The 21,093-nt window shown below is 39.5% G+C and overlaps 2 protein-coding genes across 2 annotated transcripts in view; one reads left to right on the forward strand and one right to left on the reverse strand.

Moving 5' to 3' along the window:
• Positions 1-21,093, reverse strand: part of LOC134648378 (dedicator of cytokinesis protein 7) — a 258,518-nt gene that overhangs the window by 170,082 nt on the left and 67,343 nt on the right. The gene's annotated exons all lie outside the window — the stretch shown is intronic.
• Positions 1-21,093, forward strand: part of LOC134648382 (nuclear factor of activated T-cells 5) — a 104,650-nt gene that overhangs the window by 77,861 nt on the left and 5,696 nt on the right. The window contains exons 3-9 of the mRNA XM_063502911.1: positions 8,068-8,220; positions 10,779-11,108; positions 11,688-11,787; positions 14,104-14,286; positions 17,674-17,845; positions 18,175-18,362; positions 20,583-20,754. Coding sequence (XP_063358981.1) covers positions 8,068-8,220; positions 10,779-11,108; positions 11,688-11,787; positions 14,104-14,286; positions 17,674-17,845; positions 18,175-18,362; positions 20,583-20,754 — 1,298 coding nt within the window. The remainder of the gene's footprint in view (positions 1-8,067; positions 8,221-10,778; positions 11,109-11,687; positions 11,788-14,103; positions 14,287-17,673; positions 17,846-18,174; positions 18,363-20,582; positions 20,755-21,093) is intronic.

Consider the following 21,093-nt stretch of genomic DNA (forward strand, 5'->3'; position numbering starts at 1 on the left):
GAAATCAGTTAGGAAGTTTGATGCCATAAGTAAACTCAAATTTCGTCAGAAAATCATGGATGAGAAGTGGGTTAACATAGGCATGAACACTTTTATTCAAAAATTCAACAGGTTATTTAAAGAAAGCTTTAGGAAAAGGAAAGTAAAGTTACTGAGAAACAAAGGGCCTAAGATAAAATGGATAACAAAGGGCATCAAAATATCAAGCATCATGAAGCGCGTTCTTGTTAATCACAAAACTTCTTCAGACGACTCAATAGTCAGGTACAGGAAACAATATGTAACAATTTTCAAACGGGTCATTAGGCATGCCAAGAGATTAGCAGTACAGGAACAAATTGAAAAAGCAAAAGACTCATCAAAAGAAATATGGAAAGTTGTTCACAGGCATTGTAGCAAAGCTGTCAAACAAACACGAGGCAATATTTGTTTAAAAATAACCCAAGACAATGGGCCAATAAAACTTCTCACCAACCCTGAGGATGTATGTGACACCTTCTTGTACAAATTCACACAAAGTAACAGTAAATGTAACACTACAAAAGAAGCACTCTCACTGTTACAGGCTCATGCCGTCAAAACTCAAAATGACATGGTTTTTGATCCGGTGAATGAAGTAGAGCTAAAACACATTTTAAAAAGTATAAAACCTAAGACATCCTGTGGATACGACGAGATTCCCATATCTGTCATCAAAGACAACATAGATATCCTTGCCGAACCACTACTGTACCTTTTTAATGAATGTTTTACGACTGGTACTTTCCCTGACCAGTTTAAGATGGCAAAAGTCCTGCCCATTTATAAAAAGGGACCAAAAACCGATCCAACGAACTACAGGCCTATTTCTCTTCTACCAACGCTGTCCAAAATCCTGGAAAGACTTATGAAAGACAGACTAACAAGGCACCTCAATCGACATAATATATTAAGTGATAGACAATACGGATATCAGAAAAGCAGAAGCACAAATGATGCCATCACAAGACTAATTGAAGACATAGTTCTCCAACTCAATAGCAAAAGGAAAGTAGCAGGTTTATTCCTCGATCTGAGTTCTGCTTTTGACACCGTTGACCATGGAGTTCTGCTTGCAAAATTGGAACATTATGGTATAAGAGGGAAAATGATTGACCTTTTTAGGTCTTACCTTGCAAACAGGCAACAGTTCGTGGAAGTTCAATGGACTCATGATAGCAAAGAAACTGTACACAGATCAAAAATAACCAAGTTGGAAAGAGGAGTTCCACAAGGATCGATCCTGGGTCCTATCTTCTTTATAATTTTTATCAATGACCTAGTATCATTCATAGGGAATTCTGTTCCGGATGTCAAACTTGTGGTCTATGCTGATGACACCAACGCTATAGTATCGGCGGAGAACATGATACAGCTGAACTACAAGGTTAACTTTACTCTGCAAGCTCTAAATACCTGGTTCAGCACAAACAACCTCAAACTGAATTGTGCCAAGACCAATGCTTTACTGTTTAAAACCACTTCGAGAAACAAAGACAGTCTGCAGGTTTCATCAAATGGAGTTGAAATTCAACAAGTGGATTCCGTTAAATTTCTCGGAGTCAGGATTGATTCGAGTTTGTGTTGGAAAGAAGAACTATCGTCACTAGTTAATTCTATAAGTTCGGCCTGTTATGCGCTAAGAAGCCTTAGAGAAGAGGCAAATACGGCTCAACTAATTATGGTATATCGTGCGTTGGTCGAATCTAAAATTAGGTACAGCGTAAAATTCTGGGGTAACAGCTACCTTTACAACATCCAGTCTGCCTTTGTGGCCCAGAAGAGAGCGATCAGAACAATAGCCAGAATACCTCAGATGACATCATGTAAAATTTATTTCAATAAGTTTGAAATTCTCACAGTACCAAGTCTCTATATTCTTGTGATTCTTAGCGACCTTATAAAGTACCTTAACTGTATTGAAACGTTGGAAGAAAGACAAAAGAGACTAGAAACTAGAAGGAAGGACTTACCACAAATAATAACCACTAAACTGCAAGTGGTCAAACACTCTTCGGCTTATCAGGCAGTTACTTTATTCAACAGATTGCCATCCGATTTGAAGTCGGTCACTAAATTAAATTTGTTTAAAAATTGTCTCAAAACTTATTTGTTGAAGAAGTGCTTCTATTCTGTGGATGAGTTTTTATCAACTCAGAGTACAATTTAGTATTGATATTTGTTTTTGTTTCTTTTTCTTTCTGTCATAAATAATAGTAGTGATCATTATTAATTAATTTACTAAAATAGATGAATGACGTAGATTTAGGAATTATTATTTATTATATTTTATTATAAGCCAACTGTAGTTAAATTTGTTACTATGTTAAATAATTGTAATACATAATTTTTAATTGTTATTTATGAAATTGTAATTGTTATAATAATGTAAAATTCAAACGCAATGTATATTGTTCTATGAATAAATGACTATGACTATGACTATGACCGAGACTTAGGAAGTTAGGACTTAGGAGGATAGAATATAAAAAGTAGGGGGTTGCAAATGGCCTGTGCTGCCGGTACCCAATATCAACTAACAGACAACTGAGACAACAAACGACGATATCATGTTAAAACAACCTACTAAAATATAACAGCAGTTAATTTGCTGCTTGTTTACATGCACAAGTTGCACAACTGAAAACAAACGTAGCTGGGAGAAATTAATTGTTCCTGATGAATAAACATAAAACAAAAACACCTAATATGCACACGAACAAGATACGCTATCTCAAGGCTATCTTCATTGAGTTCTATCTTATATTTACATTACATCCTAAAATGAACTATAACTCCAAAGATATAAGGTCGATTACTACCTTGCCTAGTTTACTACGCTGCATAGACACATGTGGCGGCGCGTGCTAATTTGTATTTTTGGCACGTTGCCACCGTGACGCTACAAAAAGTCGTATCTTAGTTTGAAATTCATACAAACATACGATCTTTTAATAGTCAGCACAGTGACTCAGCACTACAGCTTTATCTATGGCTATCTATGTATGTGTTTTACGAGCCTTACTTGTGTATATGTGTGAATATTTAATTCGCGGAAGTTGACCGAAATGTAAATAAAGTTAAAACTTGGAATGGGTTCAAAGGCCAAGTATAGACATTAGACAAGTCACATCCTTACGCACAACCTACTCTGAAATCCGTAGCATACCTACAAAATTACAATTACCTACTTGACGACAACGTGTCGTTGTTGTCGTTAGCGTTGAGTGGGTTAAATTGACGCACAATATTTTTTTTAAATCTAACATTATGTAGGTATTCTTTGATAGTTTAAGTAGTGGTCGTAATAAAATAGCGTTAAGTTTTTTTCACCACACCAGCTCGGAAAGGCTTATTTCATTTACGGATCCTTTCGTGATCCGGTTCATAATTGATATCGGTTTTGCGCGTAGATAAACGAATCTGGGGGCACGGCGCCTGCCCCCGCCAAGTCGAGCGCGAAGCAAACACTGCCGTACCATTCTTTACTGGAACCATTTCGCCGCATTTTCAAGCCCCTATTTGAGAACCTCTGGATAAGACCAGAACGCAGTAATTTTCGTCATCTAGTAAGCTATAATCACATACTTAAAATCCAAAATTTCAAGTCTGTAGGTCATTTAGTTCCGAAGTTAAGCGAAGATAAGATAAGATAAGATAAAAGATAGTTTATTCAAGTAGGCATAATTACAATGCGCTTATGAACGCCAAATAAAGCTAGGTAGACCGGCTCCAACCCTACACCTCTGCCCCGAGAAGATTTAAATCCCCCCTCAATTGGAGGAGGGTATCCCAATATGGGACCGGCAACAAACTCGGCGGGACACATCTTTTCAAAAATAATTACATCTTATAATTAACATGCATTACGAGAAAATAAGGGAAAAAAATACAATTTAAATTACTATAGAATTCATGCAATTATACACATAAGGTGTAATAGAAATTTGATTTAGAAAATATACATATGTACATGGAATCATAAAAATTCGTAGCTCTTTCAGAAAACATATCAAATTCTTACAAAAGGAAAAGAAAATAAAGTTATTAAAAGAAATGGGAAAACAAAGTAAGTAAAGTTTCGCATTTATGACACTCACTCACTCACTCATGATCATCAGAGTAGAACTAGTACTTCCCATAAACTCAGAGAGCTGAAATTTGGTACAGAGTTAAGGTTTAATGGCCACATAAAGGGAAAACCTAAAAATATTGCAATATCAGTCACGTTTTAAAGATATAAGAACTGCATAAGTGAGTTTGTAATCCCATATAAATATATGATATTACAAAGTTACTGTTGCAGTTCCTACAAATAGTAGGTAAAGCAAAGGTACACTACGATGTACGATGTGAGTATGAATGAAGATATGTTTAGTTATGATATGTGTATACATAGCATGGGTATGAGTACCCGAAAAGAAGGACTGCCTACAAAAAGAGATGAGATCCCATCAAAAACATTACATGTAAAAAGGTGCAAGTCTCGCAACGCTTTTACTACAAAAAAGTTTTGAGATGTAATGTGAAACCAAGTCGGTTATTTTAATCAGTGCCAGGGGGTGTTAAATTAATAAGATATCTGTAATTTGTAATACATATAATGACTTGGCAATCGCACATAATGCTTTACTCGTACCGTACTCGTAAATATGCAATTAGCGCTAGCGTTATGTTCAATTAGAATTATTTTTAATAGGTGACGGACGATGATCCTTTTGTCATTATGCAGCCGTGCGATGGCCAAGTCATTAGGTATACGTATTACAAATTAAAGATATCTTATTGATACGGTTTTAACACCCCCTGGCACTGATAAAAATAACCGACTTGGTTTCACATTACATCTCAAAACTTTTTTGTAGTAAAAGCGTTGCGAGACTTGCACCTTTTTACATGTAATGTTTTTGATGGGATAACTTATTCTCGTAAAAAGTGTAAAAACAACCGTTTTGTATGTGAATTAATCTCTTGTAGTAATATCTCAACTTTTACCTTATCTTTTTAACCCCCGACGCAAAAAGAAGGTTGTTATATGTTTGACGCCATTGTCTGTAATTGTGTATGTCTGTCTGTTTGTAGCATCGTAGCTCTCCAACGGATTGACCGATTTTGATGCGGTTTTTTTACGTGAAAGCCAGTTTCCTTGCTGTTTTTCCCAAATTAATAAATAAATGTTGTAATGCATTTTTGGCATAAAATTCATTTTATGGCATAAATATAAAGTGGGTTTTTTAATTTTTAATATCGGATTACAGCAAAAATGAAGGAAAGGGTCTTTATTTTATTTAGCAGTCTGTATTCTGTAATCAAAAATCAGAAATTATTTCTTTGCATTGATACAGTATTACATAGTGATGGTTACAACCTTCGATCAACACGGAAGGGATGCGGCATTCGCACTATTTCCCCTCTGCCTAGCTTGTACCTTGTTATATTTCACACGTAATATTTTTTTTACATGTCATACGTTTAATTATATTTAAACACAATTATTATATTTTAGTCTCATGTAATTGCTAGATTTATCGATTTTTCTCGCCCAGTACAAATTGCGGATCGATCGAGCAACAAATCCGACTTCTCATCTCTTGACGAAAATGTGTTAGTGTGCGTGTTGTGACACTTGTGACTCGTCCGTACACAAAACCAGATCGACGTGTGCAAGATTTGTCTCTGTAGGGTGTCATTTTCTATGTATTTGTGTCGTCATTACAGATTGGATTTTGTATGGAAGTGTGTGAGAAGTGCGACTGTGTGCACGTTCCCCCCCGTGAAAAATGACAGAATGATTTGAATGTCAAGATATCGCTTGGGCCTATCCCTTCCGACCTGTCGGAAGCCCGTGTTGATCGAAGGTTACAACACATTGTGTTTCACTTCATGTATGCTACTGATATTATCTCTATTATACACATTTCGATTAACGAAATCTGCGGTAGACATTCAGATCTGTCAAGTGCTATATGCACCATAGTCTCGCGTATAGTGGCGCCATTTTGGTTTGTGCGCTCACGTCACGTGTCAAACGAAGGCTTTTATCCATCCCTTGTTTATAGCCATCGCGCTTTGCAGTTTGCAGTTCCAATTGACCCCATTTGAGAACTAGTTTAGAGGTAAAGCCCGCGTATTGACGTCACGGTGACGTCAAACCACGTCCATTTATCTTTGCGGTTACAATCTTAGCTTGATGATTGAATTAATTTGTTATCTGCATCGAATTATCTATAAATGGACCAAGGACTGATATATTGACAATACTGATGGTTATTATAAGTTCATCTTGTAGTGTAAGTTATAAACAAAATTTGAAAAAAAAAAAAATACTGGGACCTTAATACCTTCTTAAATATTTTGCCTTAAGTATGTCTGTCATACAAAGTGGTCGAGCTAAGCTACGGAGCTGCGTGTTGTATAGCTTGTACCTGTGTTAAAAGCTTCGTTCTGGTAGATAAGTATTATGACTCCGTATAAGCTAAGATATCTTGGTCCGACTCTCACGAAATTCACGAATAAACTTCAGTCAAACACTCGGTATTGAAATACAGCACATGTATGTATACATACTATAAATCGAGGTATTTCTTCAAAAGCTCATACTAGAGTTAATTAGCAACAAATAAGACTGGGAGTCAGAAATAAATGATTATTAGTATCTCGAATTACATTAGCCTATATATTTTGAGAAGCCTCCGATTTTTTGCCTAGATCCTTAGTAAAGCCGCCATGTTGCGGAATTTCACTGGAACAAATTGTTTCATATACTAATACTGAACTGTCACCCTTTACATGTGAATAACAGCGCCATCTTGGCAATGATCATATATTACTGGTCAGGCTTTACCTACTAATTATTTATTTTATTTATTTACATATACATATGTATACATATTTTTAATATAAAATTGGGAATGTGAAAGAGTTTTAAGTTAAAAGTCCCTTTTCAATCAGTTAATTCACGACTTAATTCTATTGGAACTCAGCGAAAAAATAAAATGACGTTGTAATCTTACTTTGTAAGAAATCTTAAATGTGCTGTATTTTTATATATATTTTCATTAAGGAAACTGTAAGTCTAGTTTTAAGAAAATTTCCAGTGTTATATATAACTATAAAAGACTGTTTGTTTCTTAAATAAATAAATAAAATTTTTTTTTATTACGGTATCTTTAATAAAACGCGAATTACAAACGCGAATATGAAAATTCTTACGAAAATGTCATTTAAGAACACCGAGCCCATCACGATATAACGAAAATGTCTATAGGTATGTAGAGTTCTTTTACTTTTAAGGCTTGATTTAAAAATGGCGATTTTAGCTTTCACTGCCATCGACGCTCATGTGCGTTCTCGCTATTGCAGAAGTGTATATATAATATTTTCGAAACAAATGTGTAAAGCGGCATCTCCTTTCTAATTTAGGTATTTTCCTTTTCTTTATAAAATGCAACTTTGCACATTATTTGTAGGAGTAGGTATTGTATGTCTGGAGGGTTAATGCCTATAACATCTATCAAGCGAAAAATAGGACATACTTAAACCGTTAGTAAATACCTAATAGTGAAACCGTCTTCTTATGGGCAAACATACGCTCCGGAAAAAATGGACAATTCCAAAGTACCTATATTAAATTTAATTTTAGTGTAGGTATTAGGTATATTCATGTACGGTTCATATACGGTTGCTTGCTTTCTGAGTTTCTGTCTTCGAACATTCTGTAATGTATCGCTTTCAACATTTTTTTGAAAAAACTCTTCTATTATACAAATAATATAATAGTAGTTTAGCAAAAAGAACACATACCAATAATCTCAGAGTTATTTTTTTAGCCTAGACTAGACTCACCACCCACCACTGGTATACGACGTCAGTTCAAGCCATCTCGTTCATGATGATGAATACGATATGATTACGACGCTAACTGTGTACTTTGGATTCTTTATGCTAAACTATGTACATTCAATCAAAAATCTATCGGGCATCACAGTTTCACAGTCACACAACAACCATACAAAGCACATCAATACATCGAAGTACTCGTATGTGCAGAGAACCCGAGGCCTGGGAACGCGCGGCGGCGGTTAAGATAGAGTGCGACGACGCGAACGACGCGTATGCGTTCTCGGCACCGATGCACGCCGCGCCAACGCTCACGCCCGCTTCCGCGCCCGCCTCGACCGACGCTACCATGATGCCCCCTGTGTAGGTTCCACGCTAAGTATACTTGGGAAATTCTGTAACAGTGGGCCAGACTTAAACATTTCAGTTACTGTAGTTTCTTATATCTGTGCTCTTGGTGCGTCTCGTGTCTCAACCAATCCAGACCAAAAGACCATGAATACGATACCAATATTACCAATAATTGTGAAACATTCGTATTTTTACTCAAATATGAGTCTAATATTGAAAGGAGATCCGTGTGTTTTATAATCATGTATAAGCGAGGGTAGGATAAGAGAGACTACCGTATTCTGACTTTAGACTATAAATCTAGGTACCTACCTATATATCTACTAAATTAATATTGTTAGCCTTGTTTGTCGATAAGACATTTTTTCTTACATGTAAAGGCTCTCTTTATTCTTAAAAAACTGATGATAAAGATACATTTCATCAACAAGAATGGGAAAGTAAGTTAATGCAAATCTTGAGTTGTTTCCTCATGTTGGCTGGTACTTATTGGTAGAGTTGACTTTTAAATGATGATTTTGATTGATACATATTTAATAGCGCTTATTTGGAATTGATTTGTAGGTATTGTTTTATACCTAGTTAATAATATTATCCTTGCGTTGGTGTGGTGAAAATTGTTGTGTTTCACTCGGTAACAGAGTTTGTTTAAACCTCTTCAACAGATCCCTTATCATGTTGATTATTATTCATTCTAATGTTAAAACATTCAGAAAATGCGTGTCTATAGATAAATATAATTGAAATAACAAAAAACAGTAATAATATCACATTTATTTTCTTATGATAATTGTTTAGTTCACCAAAGCAAAATCATCTCTATGGTTTACACTTTTCGGTACAACCATCCATCTTTAGTTGTACGACTTGTATGTTATTATAATATATATCAACACAAGATAGTAACACAGTATATCGTTGCTAACAGCGCAATCAAGCCCCGCTTCCGCGTGCAATAACAACTAATTGATTATTAACCTTATCAATGTGTGTAAAAAAATGCATGTTCACTGCATTGCATGTGATTGTCGTCACAGCGCATATGGGTAGCTAGTTCACTATGCACTCGTCCGAGAACAACGAATGGTACATGTTTAGTTCTGTCGCATCGAATATTCATAGAGGCGGACCAAGTTAACACTGCATGGCATTTACAAGACGAAGACTGGGAATGTCCTTCATAAATCTATTTTTTTTATGAAAATAAGACGGACCCACACTTTGTTCTGTGAAAGTCGGACGGACTTTTAACTTAAAATTACTTATGTATAGTCGCCATCAGATATATCGGAGCGGCCAAGGTGCTCAAAAATATCTAAACACGCACTCTAACACCTTAACGCCTTGCGTGTTCATATATTTGTGAACAGCTCGGCCGCTCCGATATATCTGATCGCGACTGTATAATTTGAAAGTGTTATGTCATAAAATATAACTTTATCTTCCCCGCAAGTCTGAATGTTCGTACGTAGCAGTAGGTAGGTAGGTTACGCCTATTGATTGTTCTGACTTCTTGGGGCCACTGACAAACTTAAGACGCATTTAAGTTAAGGTTCTTGGTGCTCAAAGGGCTGACAATTAACATGTGTCAATCTCGTAATGATTCGATGAAACCTACATACAAAATGTTAGATCTCTCCTAAAGGCTTCGTCACACAGGCGCGTTTTCCGGGCGGGGCGTGAGCGTTTTATATGTAAAAGCAGCGCGCCCCGCTCACGCCCCGCCCGGTAAACACGCTTGTGTGACGAAGCCTTAAATCTCATTCCTCACTTTTTATTTGAAAGTGTTTTAGGCACACACTTCGCTTACATTAGCACCTGCCTAGGGTACCTATAGTGCCCAACTGCCCGTGGCGAAGTAGGATCAAACTTTTTTATTTAATCCATATTTGCGTACAAGTTTTTTGCGTAGACACGAGAGCTCAGTGCACTAGCCTGAATTATGTAAGCCGCATAGTTATTACTTATCAAACTGGTTACTCACATATCGTATGTTTATGTCTCCGACGCTATACTTATAGCCTTACAGACGTTGCAACAAGTGCATGTCTTGATGTAGTATTATCTACATGTAGTACTTATAGGTATGTAGCGCCTGCGATTATCCAAAGTCCAAACGATAGCTTGTAGACAGCTAAGTAGCTATCATTCTTGATTACGTATCATCATGATAAATCACCATCTGGCATTCTTTGCTACACTAAACTACGGATATGTTAGTTGCACTATCGGTCTATCGTCGATTGTGTCACATTGTTAGGAAGTATAATTTAACAGCCACGATGACAAAAGCACGGCCATCTTAAAAATGTGGCTTGACTGCGAACATTTCTAAATAACCCATTGCAGGTATTTTGTACAAATGTTCTAAATATTTTGTCTGTTAAAATATACTCCTTGAATAAAGGACTTACTGGTGTTTTTGTGGGATAACTCTTATTTTGAGTTTTCGGATAGCTGCTAACATAAGGATGGACCTTACATTCTCAATCTTAATATTTACATTTCACAATTAATGAAAAGGAAGATATAGATTTTATTAAACGTATATCCTTTCCCTCCTCTTCCAGAATACGAGCAGGTTGCAGCATATCTAGTCCCAGCACCGAAACAGAGACAAGACTTAACTACCCCGACTACCGGTCGTGCGGCAAGCTCGGCAGCGGGGGCAAATACCCGGGCGGGGGCAAACTCGCCGGGGGTAAGCTAGGGGGGAAACTCGGGGGCAAGTTAGGAGGGAAGTTTGGGGGGAAGCTAGCGCAGGCATTGGCGAGGAGAAGAGCGCTGGTTGCGATGACGCAGGGCGCGCCGGGGCTGGCCGCGCCGCTGACGGGCCGGTCGAGGGACGGCACCGTGGAGCTGCAGATACTGTGCCAACCGGAGACGCAGCACAGAGCCAGGTGAGTGGAGTTAGACCTTAATCTCCTGATGCTCTATATACAACGTTACATTGACTGTCCCTACGGGAAAATGCTAACTTTATTTATAAACTGAAATAGATAACATACACTAAAGAAAGAGTGACCAAGTCCACCGGTGGTCGAGGCGGGAAACGAACCCGCGTCTTCAGCTTACACGGCTAACGTCCTGATCACTAGACCACCCACGATATAGGGAGAGAGATGGTGCTGCCATCTAACCAACTAAGGAACTAATCAAATTATTTTATGATTTTTTTTGACAAACATTATTAATACAACGTGTCGCTACGCGGCGTACAACGTCTACGTAAGAGATCGGAGACGAATGCCCATGGGAAGTAAGGTGCAAATAGCAGAAGGTATCTCCAACGATCCTGCGATATCAACCAGATCGTTGGTCCACTTCATTATTAAAGGTCTTTTTTGTATGCAGAACTCATCAATCAGATTTTCCTGACTAAACAAATTGCTTGCTCAGTTGCTCTTCGTAAATTATTGGTAAATTGACATATGTATCATTTGTCTGTTGGTCGTACTTACGTAATGCTCTTTTGGCAGATATCAAACGGAGGGTAGTCGAGGGGCGGTGAAGGACAACTCCGGGAACGGGTTTCCAATAGTCAAGTTGGTGGGCTACGACAAGCCTGCGGTGCTACAGGTGACTATTATAGTTTGTAGCTTTCTAATAGACCCCGAAGGCTAATCCTATTGTCTATTGTTAAGAAAAACCGCTCGTGACACGTACCACAACCACCTGCATAAAAAATCGGTACTTCGGTTACTGAGTGCCGGCGAGTCGGACGCTACAGAACCAGTCTAAAATGTGTCATCGAGATGCGTAACAAAGGCGCGTTATCGGAGAGCGCACCTACACTGGTTTTTTGAGCGTTGGACTAGCCCGCGCTCAGGTGCCAAATAGAATAATTAGGACCCTTTTTTGCAGGTAAGTAGCACGTGCGGTTTTACTGAACAATAGACAATAGGATAAGCCTTCGGGGTCTACTAGAAAACTACAAACTATACTTTATATTATAATTTTTAAGAATACAATATTATATAGGTCGTTGAAGGGGCCCACAGATTACCAGTTCGCCGGACGATATCAACCTGTCAGTTAAACGCAGAAGGTGACAGTTCCGAACAACTGACTGACAAGCTGCATGATATCGTCCGCCGGACTGGTAATCAGTAGGCCCCTTTATCGTTTAACTGAGGTGGTTAGTAATAAGTAATTGAAGGGATGTTTACAAAAACAACATAACTGACTACACTGGTTGACACCTGAAACGATTAACAATGTTCTTAAAAAAGTGTCAACCGCTCTAAGCAGTTATGTTGTTTTTGTAAACATCCCTTCAATTGTTTAATTAAGAATCGGTTGTAGGATCGGCAGGCGGCTGAGTGCAACTGATTTGAATTACCTATGTTAAATAATGAATAGAATCAGGCGTTACTTTGCGGAAATCCATATTAAGTAATTAAAACCAAAAATATTACGGGCGGATTAGCAAAGTAATATTTTTGGTTTTAATTTACCTATGTTACTTAATTAAGTCAGAAATAATTAAATACCTACTTAAATTAAATTTAGTCCCAAAACTTAAGTTAAGTGTAAGTACCTTTATTAAGAAATCCCATGTAGGTATGATACGACTGCCCTTGTAACTCGTAGGTACCTACACTACACACTACGAGTACACATACATAAAGATAGATAAGATAAAGATAAAAGATAGTTTATTCAAGTAGGCATAATTACAATGCGCTTATGAACGTCAAATAAAGCTAGGTAGACCGGCTCCAACCCTACACCTCTGCCCCGAGAAGATTTAAATCCCCCCTCAATTGGAGGAGGGTATCCCAATATGGGACCGGCAACAAACTCGGCGGGACACATCTTTTCAAAAATAATTACATCTTATAATTAACATGCATTACGAGAAAATAAGGGAAAAAATACAATTTAAATTACTATAGAATTCATGCAATTATACACATAAGGTGTAATAGAAATTTGATTTAGAAAATATACATATGTACATGGAATCATACAAAATCGTAGCTCTTTCAGAAAACATATCAAATTCTTACAAAAGGAAAAGAAAATAAAGTTATTAAAAGAAATGGGAAAACATATTATATAAATCTGATTGATTATTATTAATTACCAACATATAATATTTGATGTGCTTTCCTGTTTACCTGAGCTGTGTCACCTGAATTTACAAGGGCAGTCTTTACTAGTCCAGACGATTTTGGGCAACGAGTCCACAAGTACAAACCGACCGTTATTACCCATATATAGTTTAGTTTGTTGTGCGGTGTTCGTATATAGGTACTCGTAATTAGATATACGATTTGATAAACATTGACATCTAGTTTATTTCATTTTTTCCGTTTACTGAGGGCCTACCGCGAAAACCGAAATTCACAAATTGCGGGGATCTTTCTCTTTTACTCCAATAAAGGCGTAATTAGAGTGACAGAGAATGATACCCGCAATTTGTGAACTTCGATTTTCACAGTTATAGCCCTGATATACAAATAAATTACAACTACTGAAACACAATACAAATACGCTTGTACTTCCCTAGTATAGGGACCGTACGCGTTGGAGAATCTGCTATCTTGTGGCCTGAATCGGAAACATAAACATGTAGGTACATTGCCAAAGCAAGTGCTACCATCTACCGTCCTCGTACGTTTTCTAATGCATAGTAGATTCTGCCATCTTGTGGGCTACATCGGAAGCATAAACTTCACATTTACGCCTCGCGCCAAATATCTGACAGCTCCCCTATAGTTTATGCACGCTCCTTATAAGACTGAAATTTCACACCAACTTATATAGATAACAAGGAAGCCATCGTCCGAATTTGTAAAGGGTTGTCATTGCATTGGACTTTTTTTTAATTTTTATTTAATCATACATTCTACAGTACCATTTGAGTAACATTTGAGTATTATTTTCAAGGTATTCATCGGTACGGACACGGGGCGGGTGGCGCCGCACATGTTCTACCAAGCGTGCCGCGTGTCAGGCAAAAACTCTACTAGCTGTAAAGAGAGGAAGGAAGACGGCACCGTGGTCATCGAGATCGACCTGGAGCCGGCGCGCAACTGGCAGGTCACCTGCGACTGCGTCGGGATTCTCAAGGTGAGCAGGATAGAAGAAACTAGCTGTAAACAGAGGAAGGAAGACGGGACTGTGGTCATCGAGATCGACCTGGAGCCGGCGCGCAACTGGCAGGTCACCTGCGACTGCGTCGGCATTCTCAAGGTGAGCAGGATAGAAGAAACTAGCTGTAAACAGAGGAAGGAAGACGGGACTGTGGTCATCGAGATCGACCTGGAGCCGGCGCGCAACTGGCAGGTCACCTGCGACTGCGTCGGCATTCTCAAGGTGAGCAGGATAGAAGAAACTAGCTGTAAAGAGAGGAAGTAAGACGGCACCGTGGTCATCGAGATCGACCTGGAGCCGGCGCGCAACTGGCAGGTCACCTGCGACTGCGTCGGGATTCTCAAGGTGAGCAGGATAGAAGAAACTAGCTGTAAAGAGAGGAAGGAAGACGGGACTGTGGTCATCGAGATCGACCTGGAGCCGGCGCGCAACTGGCAGGTCACCTGCGACTGCGTCGGGATTCTCAAGGTGAGCAGGATAGAAGAAACTAGCTGTAAAGAGAGGAAGGAAGACGGGACTGTGGTCATCGAGATCGACCTGGAGCCGGCGCGCAACTGGCAGGTCACCTGCGACTGTGTCGGCATTCTCAAGGTGAGCTACGCGGTTGTCACACTATCTGAAGACTGGCTTATCACAGAAGAGTTAGGAAAGTTAAAAGGCCTTAGTTCTCCTGTGGACAGCCACATTCGTAAAATAGGCCTGCGCCAATTCTTGGGATTAGCTTTAGCTTGCTAAACCCAGAGCTCCTTTAGTATACAATTGAAAAAAGTTAAGATGTGGAGGAAAAAGTTAAAGATGGTCGAAAAATAAGCTCACCTCACGACTTCGCATATTTTTGTTAAGCTATTACTTTTGACGCGTAGTCTGATCCGTTACTTTTGATGCTAACTGTACATACTCTATGTACCTGTATGTTGTGGATATGAATAAAGAAATTATCTATCTATGTATTTACTCGTACTGCATGTAAGCATTCACGTCAACTCTCCCGTCGATACTCGACACCTATCCACATTCTCCGTGTAACCTATGCTTGCTTGTAGCTACTAAAATCAGTGTCGCAGCGAAATTTCCACTAAACAATAAATCAAGTCATTCAAATATGATAGTTTAGAGCTATCGGGGTCGTTCGCCGTTTGATTGGCAGACGCAACAAAGGGAATCAATTAATAACGGCTTGATGTATAGCGACACTATCGCGAGGTGAACGCGCATATACTGTTTTAACGCGTTTTCATCGTACAGACAGCAACACTCCTAACTGTACATCGGTGGGCCTTATTACAAAAGGCATAAGGTCCACCGATGTACAGTTAACAGTGTGGGCGATGCTATAGATGGTCAACCAAATCTTGTCAGTAGAAAAAGGCGGCAAATTTGAAAAATCTAGGCGCGAAGGGATATCGTCCTATAGAAAATTTGAATTTCGCGCCTTTTTTACTTACAAGATTTAGTTGATCAAGTATATATTACGCGTTTGTTAATAATTATTAGTTCTTTGGGAGTATTTGTGGAGGTATGATTCTCACTGGGCCTTATTGAATAGGGATAACACATGTTGAATTTTATAGGTAATAAAATGTGGTTAAAAGATAGAAGGTGAGCAATTTATCATAATATCAATTTACACGGTGTAGCTTTATTTGACGTTCATGAGCTCATTGAAATATGCCTACTTGAATAAACTATCTTTAATCTTTATACATACTACATACCTATTAAATTTGACACAAAAAATGGAAATTATGTAAAATACAAGACCTCAAAGATTCTTGATATTTCTGGTACTACAAATTCTGCGCATTTATTTAGTAAGTATAAGACTATATGTAGTAGAATTTACTTGTTTCATAACTCGTTCACAACTTGACATTGAAGTTTTATATTATCAATCCAACCTATCTAAAGAACCAGTACGTAAGAGAGATTTTTTCAAGCTTTTCGATAAAATTTGCGACCCATGCTGACAACTGACCCATTACATTATCGTCAAAACATTACAAAATGTCCACGAATCTGCGCCAAACGTTCACGTGAGTGGGGTGTGTTTGTTTTATAAACAGGAGATAGGCCAGTCTGGGTTGAGGCTGGCTCGGTTGGCAACAGACCGGCCATATCGCTACTTAATACCGCGGATGCAAGGATAAGTATTACTTCTTTTAACACGTGATGATTGATTACTACCTAATTAGCTAATTACCTTTTTCCTTTAAGAGGGAAGGGGACGGCCGCAGCTCCATACAAACGTAGTCCCCATTTTCCTCTCTAGATATTGACATTATGGAAACCATAGCTATGCCCCTACGTTTGACTTTTTATGGATTTTTTGATTATTGTAAAAATGAGGTGCGAAAAACAGATTTCAGAAACAGAATGAGAGAGTGTAGAATGTAAAAGAGCTATCTTAAGCCTATTTACAGAATAAACATTTTGATTTTGAGTGAGACGCAATTACATTGGACAGGTGGAATACCACCCTAAGCATTTTCTGAATATATTCGGTGCGCATCATTGGTGGCCTGAGCTAATAAGCTTCGAGTTGAGGTGAAGGCCGCCGATACGTTATCGCCCAATTACGCTGGCGCTAATCTTTTGCTTCAATTATACCTTATATAATATTGTGTTAAGTAATTAAGTAATTTTGGGTGCCCTAATCGATAATCTGCTAAATAATTGTCGGAGAATCATTAGGTACCTACCTAGTAGCAAGTAACGGAATTGTTGTTGACATAAGAAGGAAAACCAATAGAATGTCAATTGTAGGTATGAATACAAATCCTCTTTATTGCACAAACTGAAAATAAATTTACAAGGAAACGCATATAATACATAAAGACAGAGGTAAACAAAAGGCGGCCTTATCGATAAAGAGCGATCTTTTCCAGACAACCAGATATCTTCCATCAACCTGATACATATAACCAGATATTCCTAGTTCAAACAACATGAGGTCTGGGCTATAACCGCGAAAATCGAAGTTCGCAAATTGCGGGCATTTTTCTCTGTCACTCTAATTACGCCTTCATTGGAGTAAAAGAGAAAGATCCCCGCAATTTGCGAAATTCAGTTTTCGCGGTAGCCCCTCTGGATCTAGAATTCTAGACCAGCGGTTCTCAATCTTTTTTTTTGACGGAACCCTTTTGGAAAGCGAAATACTTGATGGAACCCTACAATAAAACAATAGTTTTTAGAAGTGTAATTTTTTAATAATAAGCATAATAATTATGCTTATTTTATTATTCTAAATTATTCTAAATTCTTGCGGAACCCCTGCGGAACACACTTTGAGAATAGCTGTTCTAGACCAATAGCGAGAACTAATGAATCGTTAACAATAATGTGTGACGTACGCTTGTCCCGCAGGAGCGTAACGTGGACGTGGAGCACCGGTTCGGCGAGCTGGGCGGGCCGGCGGCGCACGTGTCGCGCGGCAAGAAGAAGTCCACGCGCTGCCGGATGGTGTTCCGGACCGAGATCGTGAACGCGGACGGACAGACCGAGACGCTGCAAGTCTGCTCCACGCAGATCATATGCAGTGAGTACGAACAAGCTACATTCTACCAAAGTACTATCAAGAATGCATTGTCTCAGTGAATCGCACTGGAGTATCGTCATATTACCGTACAGACATTTACCGCCATGGTGCGACTGAAAAGCCAAACAAGATTGACGAAGATCTAAAAGACACGACTTGTGGTCAGTGTTGTACGAGTAATTAAATATCAGGGCTTTGAAAAGCAAGTAACGCTAATCATATTTCATTATTTACATCAAAATACATATGTACATTCTAACGCAGAATTAATCACTTCTAAACTTTTTGTAAATCGATACTTTGCTAATAAACGTCAATTATTTTTGTAGCGCAACCCCCCGGCGTGCCGGAAGTGTGTCGAAAGTCTTTAGTGTCCTGTCCGGCGACGGGAGGCCTGGAACTGTACCTGCTGGGGAAGAACTTCCTCAAGGAGACGAGAGTCGTGTTCTGCCACCGTCAGGACGGACGAAGCGTATGGGAGGATGAAGTCGTTCCCGACAAGGAGTTCCTTCAACAGGTAACTTGACTGTGTTCAAGTCTGATAACTCTCTAGTGGGCCTGCTGAGAACTTCCTCAAGGAGACGAGAGTCGTGTTCTGCCATCGTCAGGACGGACGAAGCGTATGGGAGGATGAAGTCGTTCCTGACAAGGAGTTCCTTCAACAGGTAACTTTCCTGTGCTCAAGTCTGATAACTCTCTAGTGGGCCTGCTGAGAACTTCCTCAAGGAGACAAGAGTTGTGTTCTGCCACCGTCAGGACGGACGAAGCGTATGGGAGGATGAAGTCGTTCCCGACAAGGAGTTCCTTCAACAGGTAACTTGACTGTGTTCAAGTCTGATAACTCTCTAGTGGGCCTGCTGAGAACTTCCTCAAGGAGACAAGAGTCGTGTTCTGCCACCGTCAGGACGGACGAAGCGTATGGGAGGATGAAGTTGTTCCTGACAAGGAGTTCCTTCAACAGGTAACTTTCCTGTGTTCAAGTCTGATAACTCTCTAGTGGGCCTGCTGAGAACTTCCTCAAGGAGACGAGAGTCGTGTTCTGCCATCGTCAGGACGGACGAAGCGTATGGGAGGACGAAGTCGTTCCCGACAAGGAGTTCCTTCAACAGGTAACTTGACTGTGTTCAAGTCTGATAACTCTCTAGTGGGCCTGCTGAGAACTTACTCAAGGAGACAAGAGTCGTGTTCTGCCACCGTCAGGACAGACGAAGCGTATGGGAGGATGAAGTCGTTCCTGACAAGGAGTTCCTTCAACAGGTAACTTTACTGTGTTCAAGTCTGATAACTCTCTAGTGGGCCTGCTGAGAACTTCCTCAAGGAGACGAGAGTCGTGTTCTGCCGCCGTCAGGACGGACGAAGCGTATGGGAGGATGAAGTCGTTCCTGACAAGGAGTTCCTTCAACAGGTAACTTGACTGTGTTCAAGTCTGATAACTCTCTAGTGGGCCTGCTGAGAACTTCCTCAAGGAGACAAGAGTTGTGTTCTGCCACCGTCAGGACGGGCGAAGCGTATGGGAGGACGAAGTCGTTCCTGACAAGGAGTTCCTTCAACAGGTAACTTTCCTGTGTTCAAGTCTGATAACTCTCTAGTGGGCCTGCTGAAAGGTTTTTTCAAGTAGTCGTGATTACCTGTCACTGATAGAACTCAGGGTTCCGAAGGATAATTATCAATGATAGTTATCTTGATAATTATCGTGATTTTTGTGCCTGATAATTACCGATTTGATAATAACCTAATAATACAATTTGTAAAAAAATAGCAAAAAATGTCCTATTTTGTTTTACTAACAAATATTCAAAGAAAATAAATATAGCACCATCCATACCATAATAATTATCCGATAATTATCAAAGACTATAATTATCTGGATAATTTCGAACCCTGATAGAACTATCCTAGTCAGAAACCACTCAAATAAATGTTTTACCATCATATACTTAAATCCTGATTTGAGTGCGTCAACAAAATAGTAGAGACCAGCTTATCATTCGTAAACTCAAATTTAAATTGCCTCTAACTTAAAATATTAACCGATGCTTTAAAACACATTAATAACCACACCAAATCGAATTACAATATGTAGACAGATAATCAATAGCGGATGAATAAATGAAGTTGCGATTAGTTCTTATATTTGGAAAAATACGTATCTTATCGGTTATCGGCGAGAAAATGTACAATACAATACACGGTATCGTGTCGTGTACAGTACGAAGTACGAAAGCCAAAGAGGAGGTCAAATCGCCATAGTTTAGCGAAAATAAATGGTTTCGGTGAAACTGAACATATCTATAAATCTATCTAGGCCATACATGGGGGTCAAACCGGAAGCTGTTAAGGTCTATCATTGGCCTTCGTTTAATCTATACTGGACACCATACAATGTATGCTAAGGGGCTATTACGTCATTTCAAATTAGGTCTGGGCATCGGATGATGATAGCATGACGTAGGAGGAAACGGGGTCATTCGAAGCATGATTTTTGGATAATTTTAGGGGGGGGGGGGGTCAAAAATAGATGACTTAATTTATGAACAGCCCCTAAGGCCCACTTGCACCATCCCACTAACCCGGGGTTAAGCGGTTAAATCGTTAATCTAGTATCAAATTGTACTGATAACCATGGTAACTCCAGGTGTAATCGGTTAACTCCGGGTTAGTAGAATGGTGCAAGTGGGCCTAAGTAGTTTTGAATTATATGAATTGTGTTTCAACAATAATCAAATTGTCCTTGTAGACACACCTAGTGTGTTGCGTGCCGCCGTACGCCCGCTCGGACATCAGCGAGCCCGTGTCCGTGCAGCTGTACGTGCGGTCGGGCGGCAAGGCCTCCGAGCCGCACGCCTTCACGTACACCCCCCCGGCCCTCGACACGGGCCCGCAGCACTGCACCACACACCACACGCAAGGTAAACCCGGCGGCGACCGAGCGACCGCTTGCGCTTTTAGGCACTGACAATCCAACCTCTAGACTGAGCTTAGGCCAATTCTTTCATGAAACCGATGCTGTCAAAAATACGGGGGGACTAGGTGAGCGAATCCCGTGCCGTGATTGGTCCGTTCAAAGACACGGACCAATCACGGCACGGGATTGACTCGAAGATGGAGTAACGCTACCGTATGTGTGGCAGAGGGGGTAGCGCGACTATGCTATGTCTAGAGGTTGGATTGTCTGTGCTTTTAGGTTATGCCGCCATTTTGAGACGACACATGTCAGATTAAAAAAAAAGTTGGACTCTTGTTTGTGG

This window comes from Cydia amplana, chromosome 5 (genome assembly GCF_948474715.1).
Source record: "Cydia amplana chromosome 5, ilCydAmpl1.1, whole genome shotgun sequence".
Classification (NCBI taxonomy): domain Eukaryota; kingdom Metazoa; phylum Arthropoda; class Insecta; order Lepidoptera; family Tortricidae; genus Cydia; species Cydia amplana.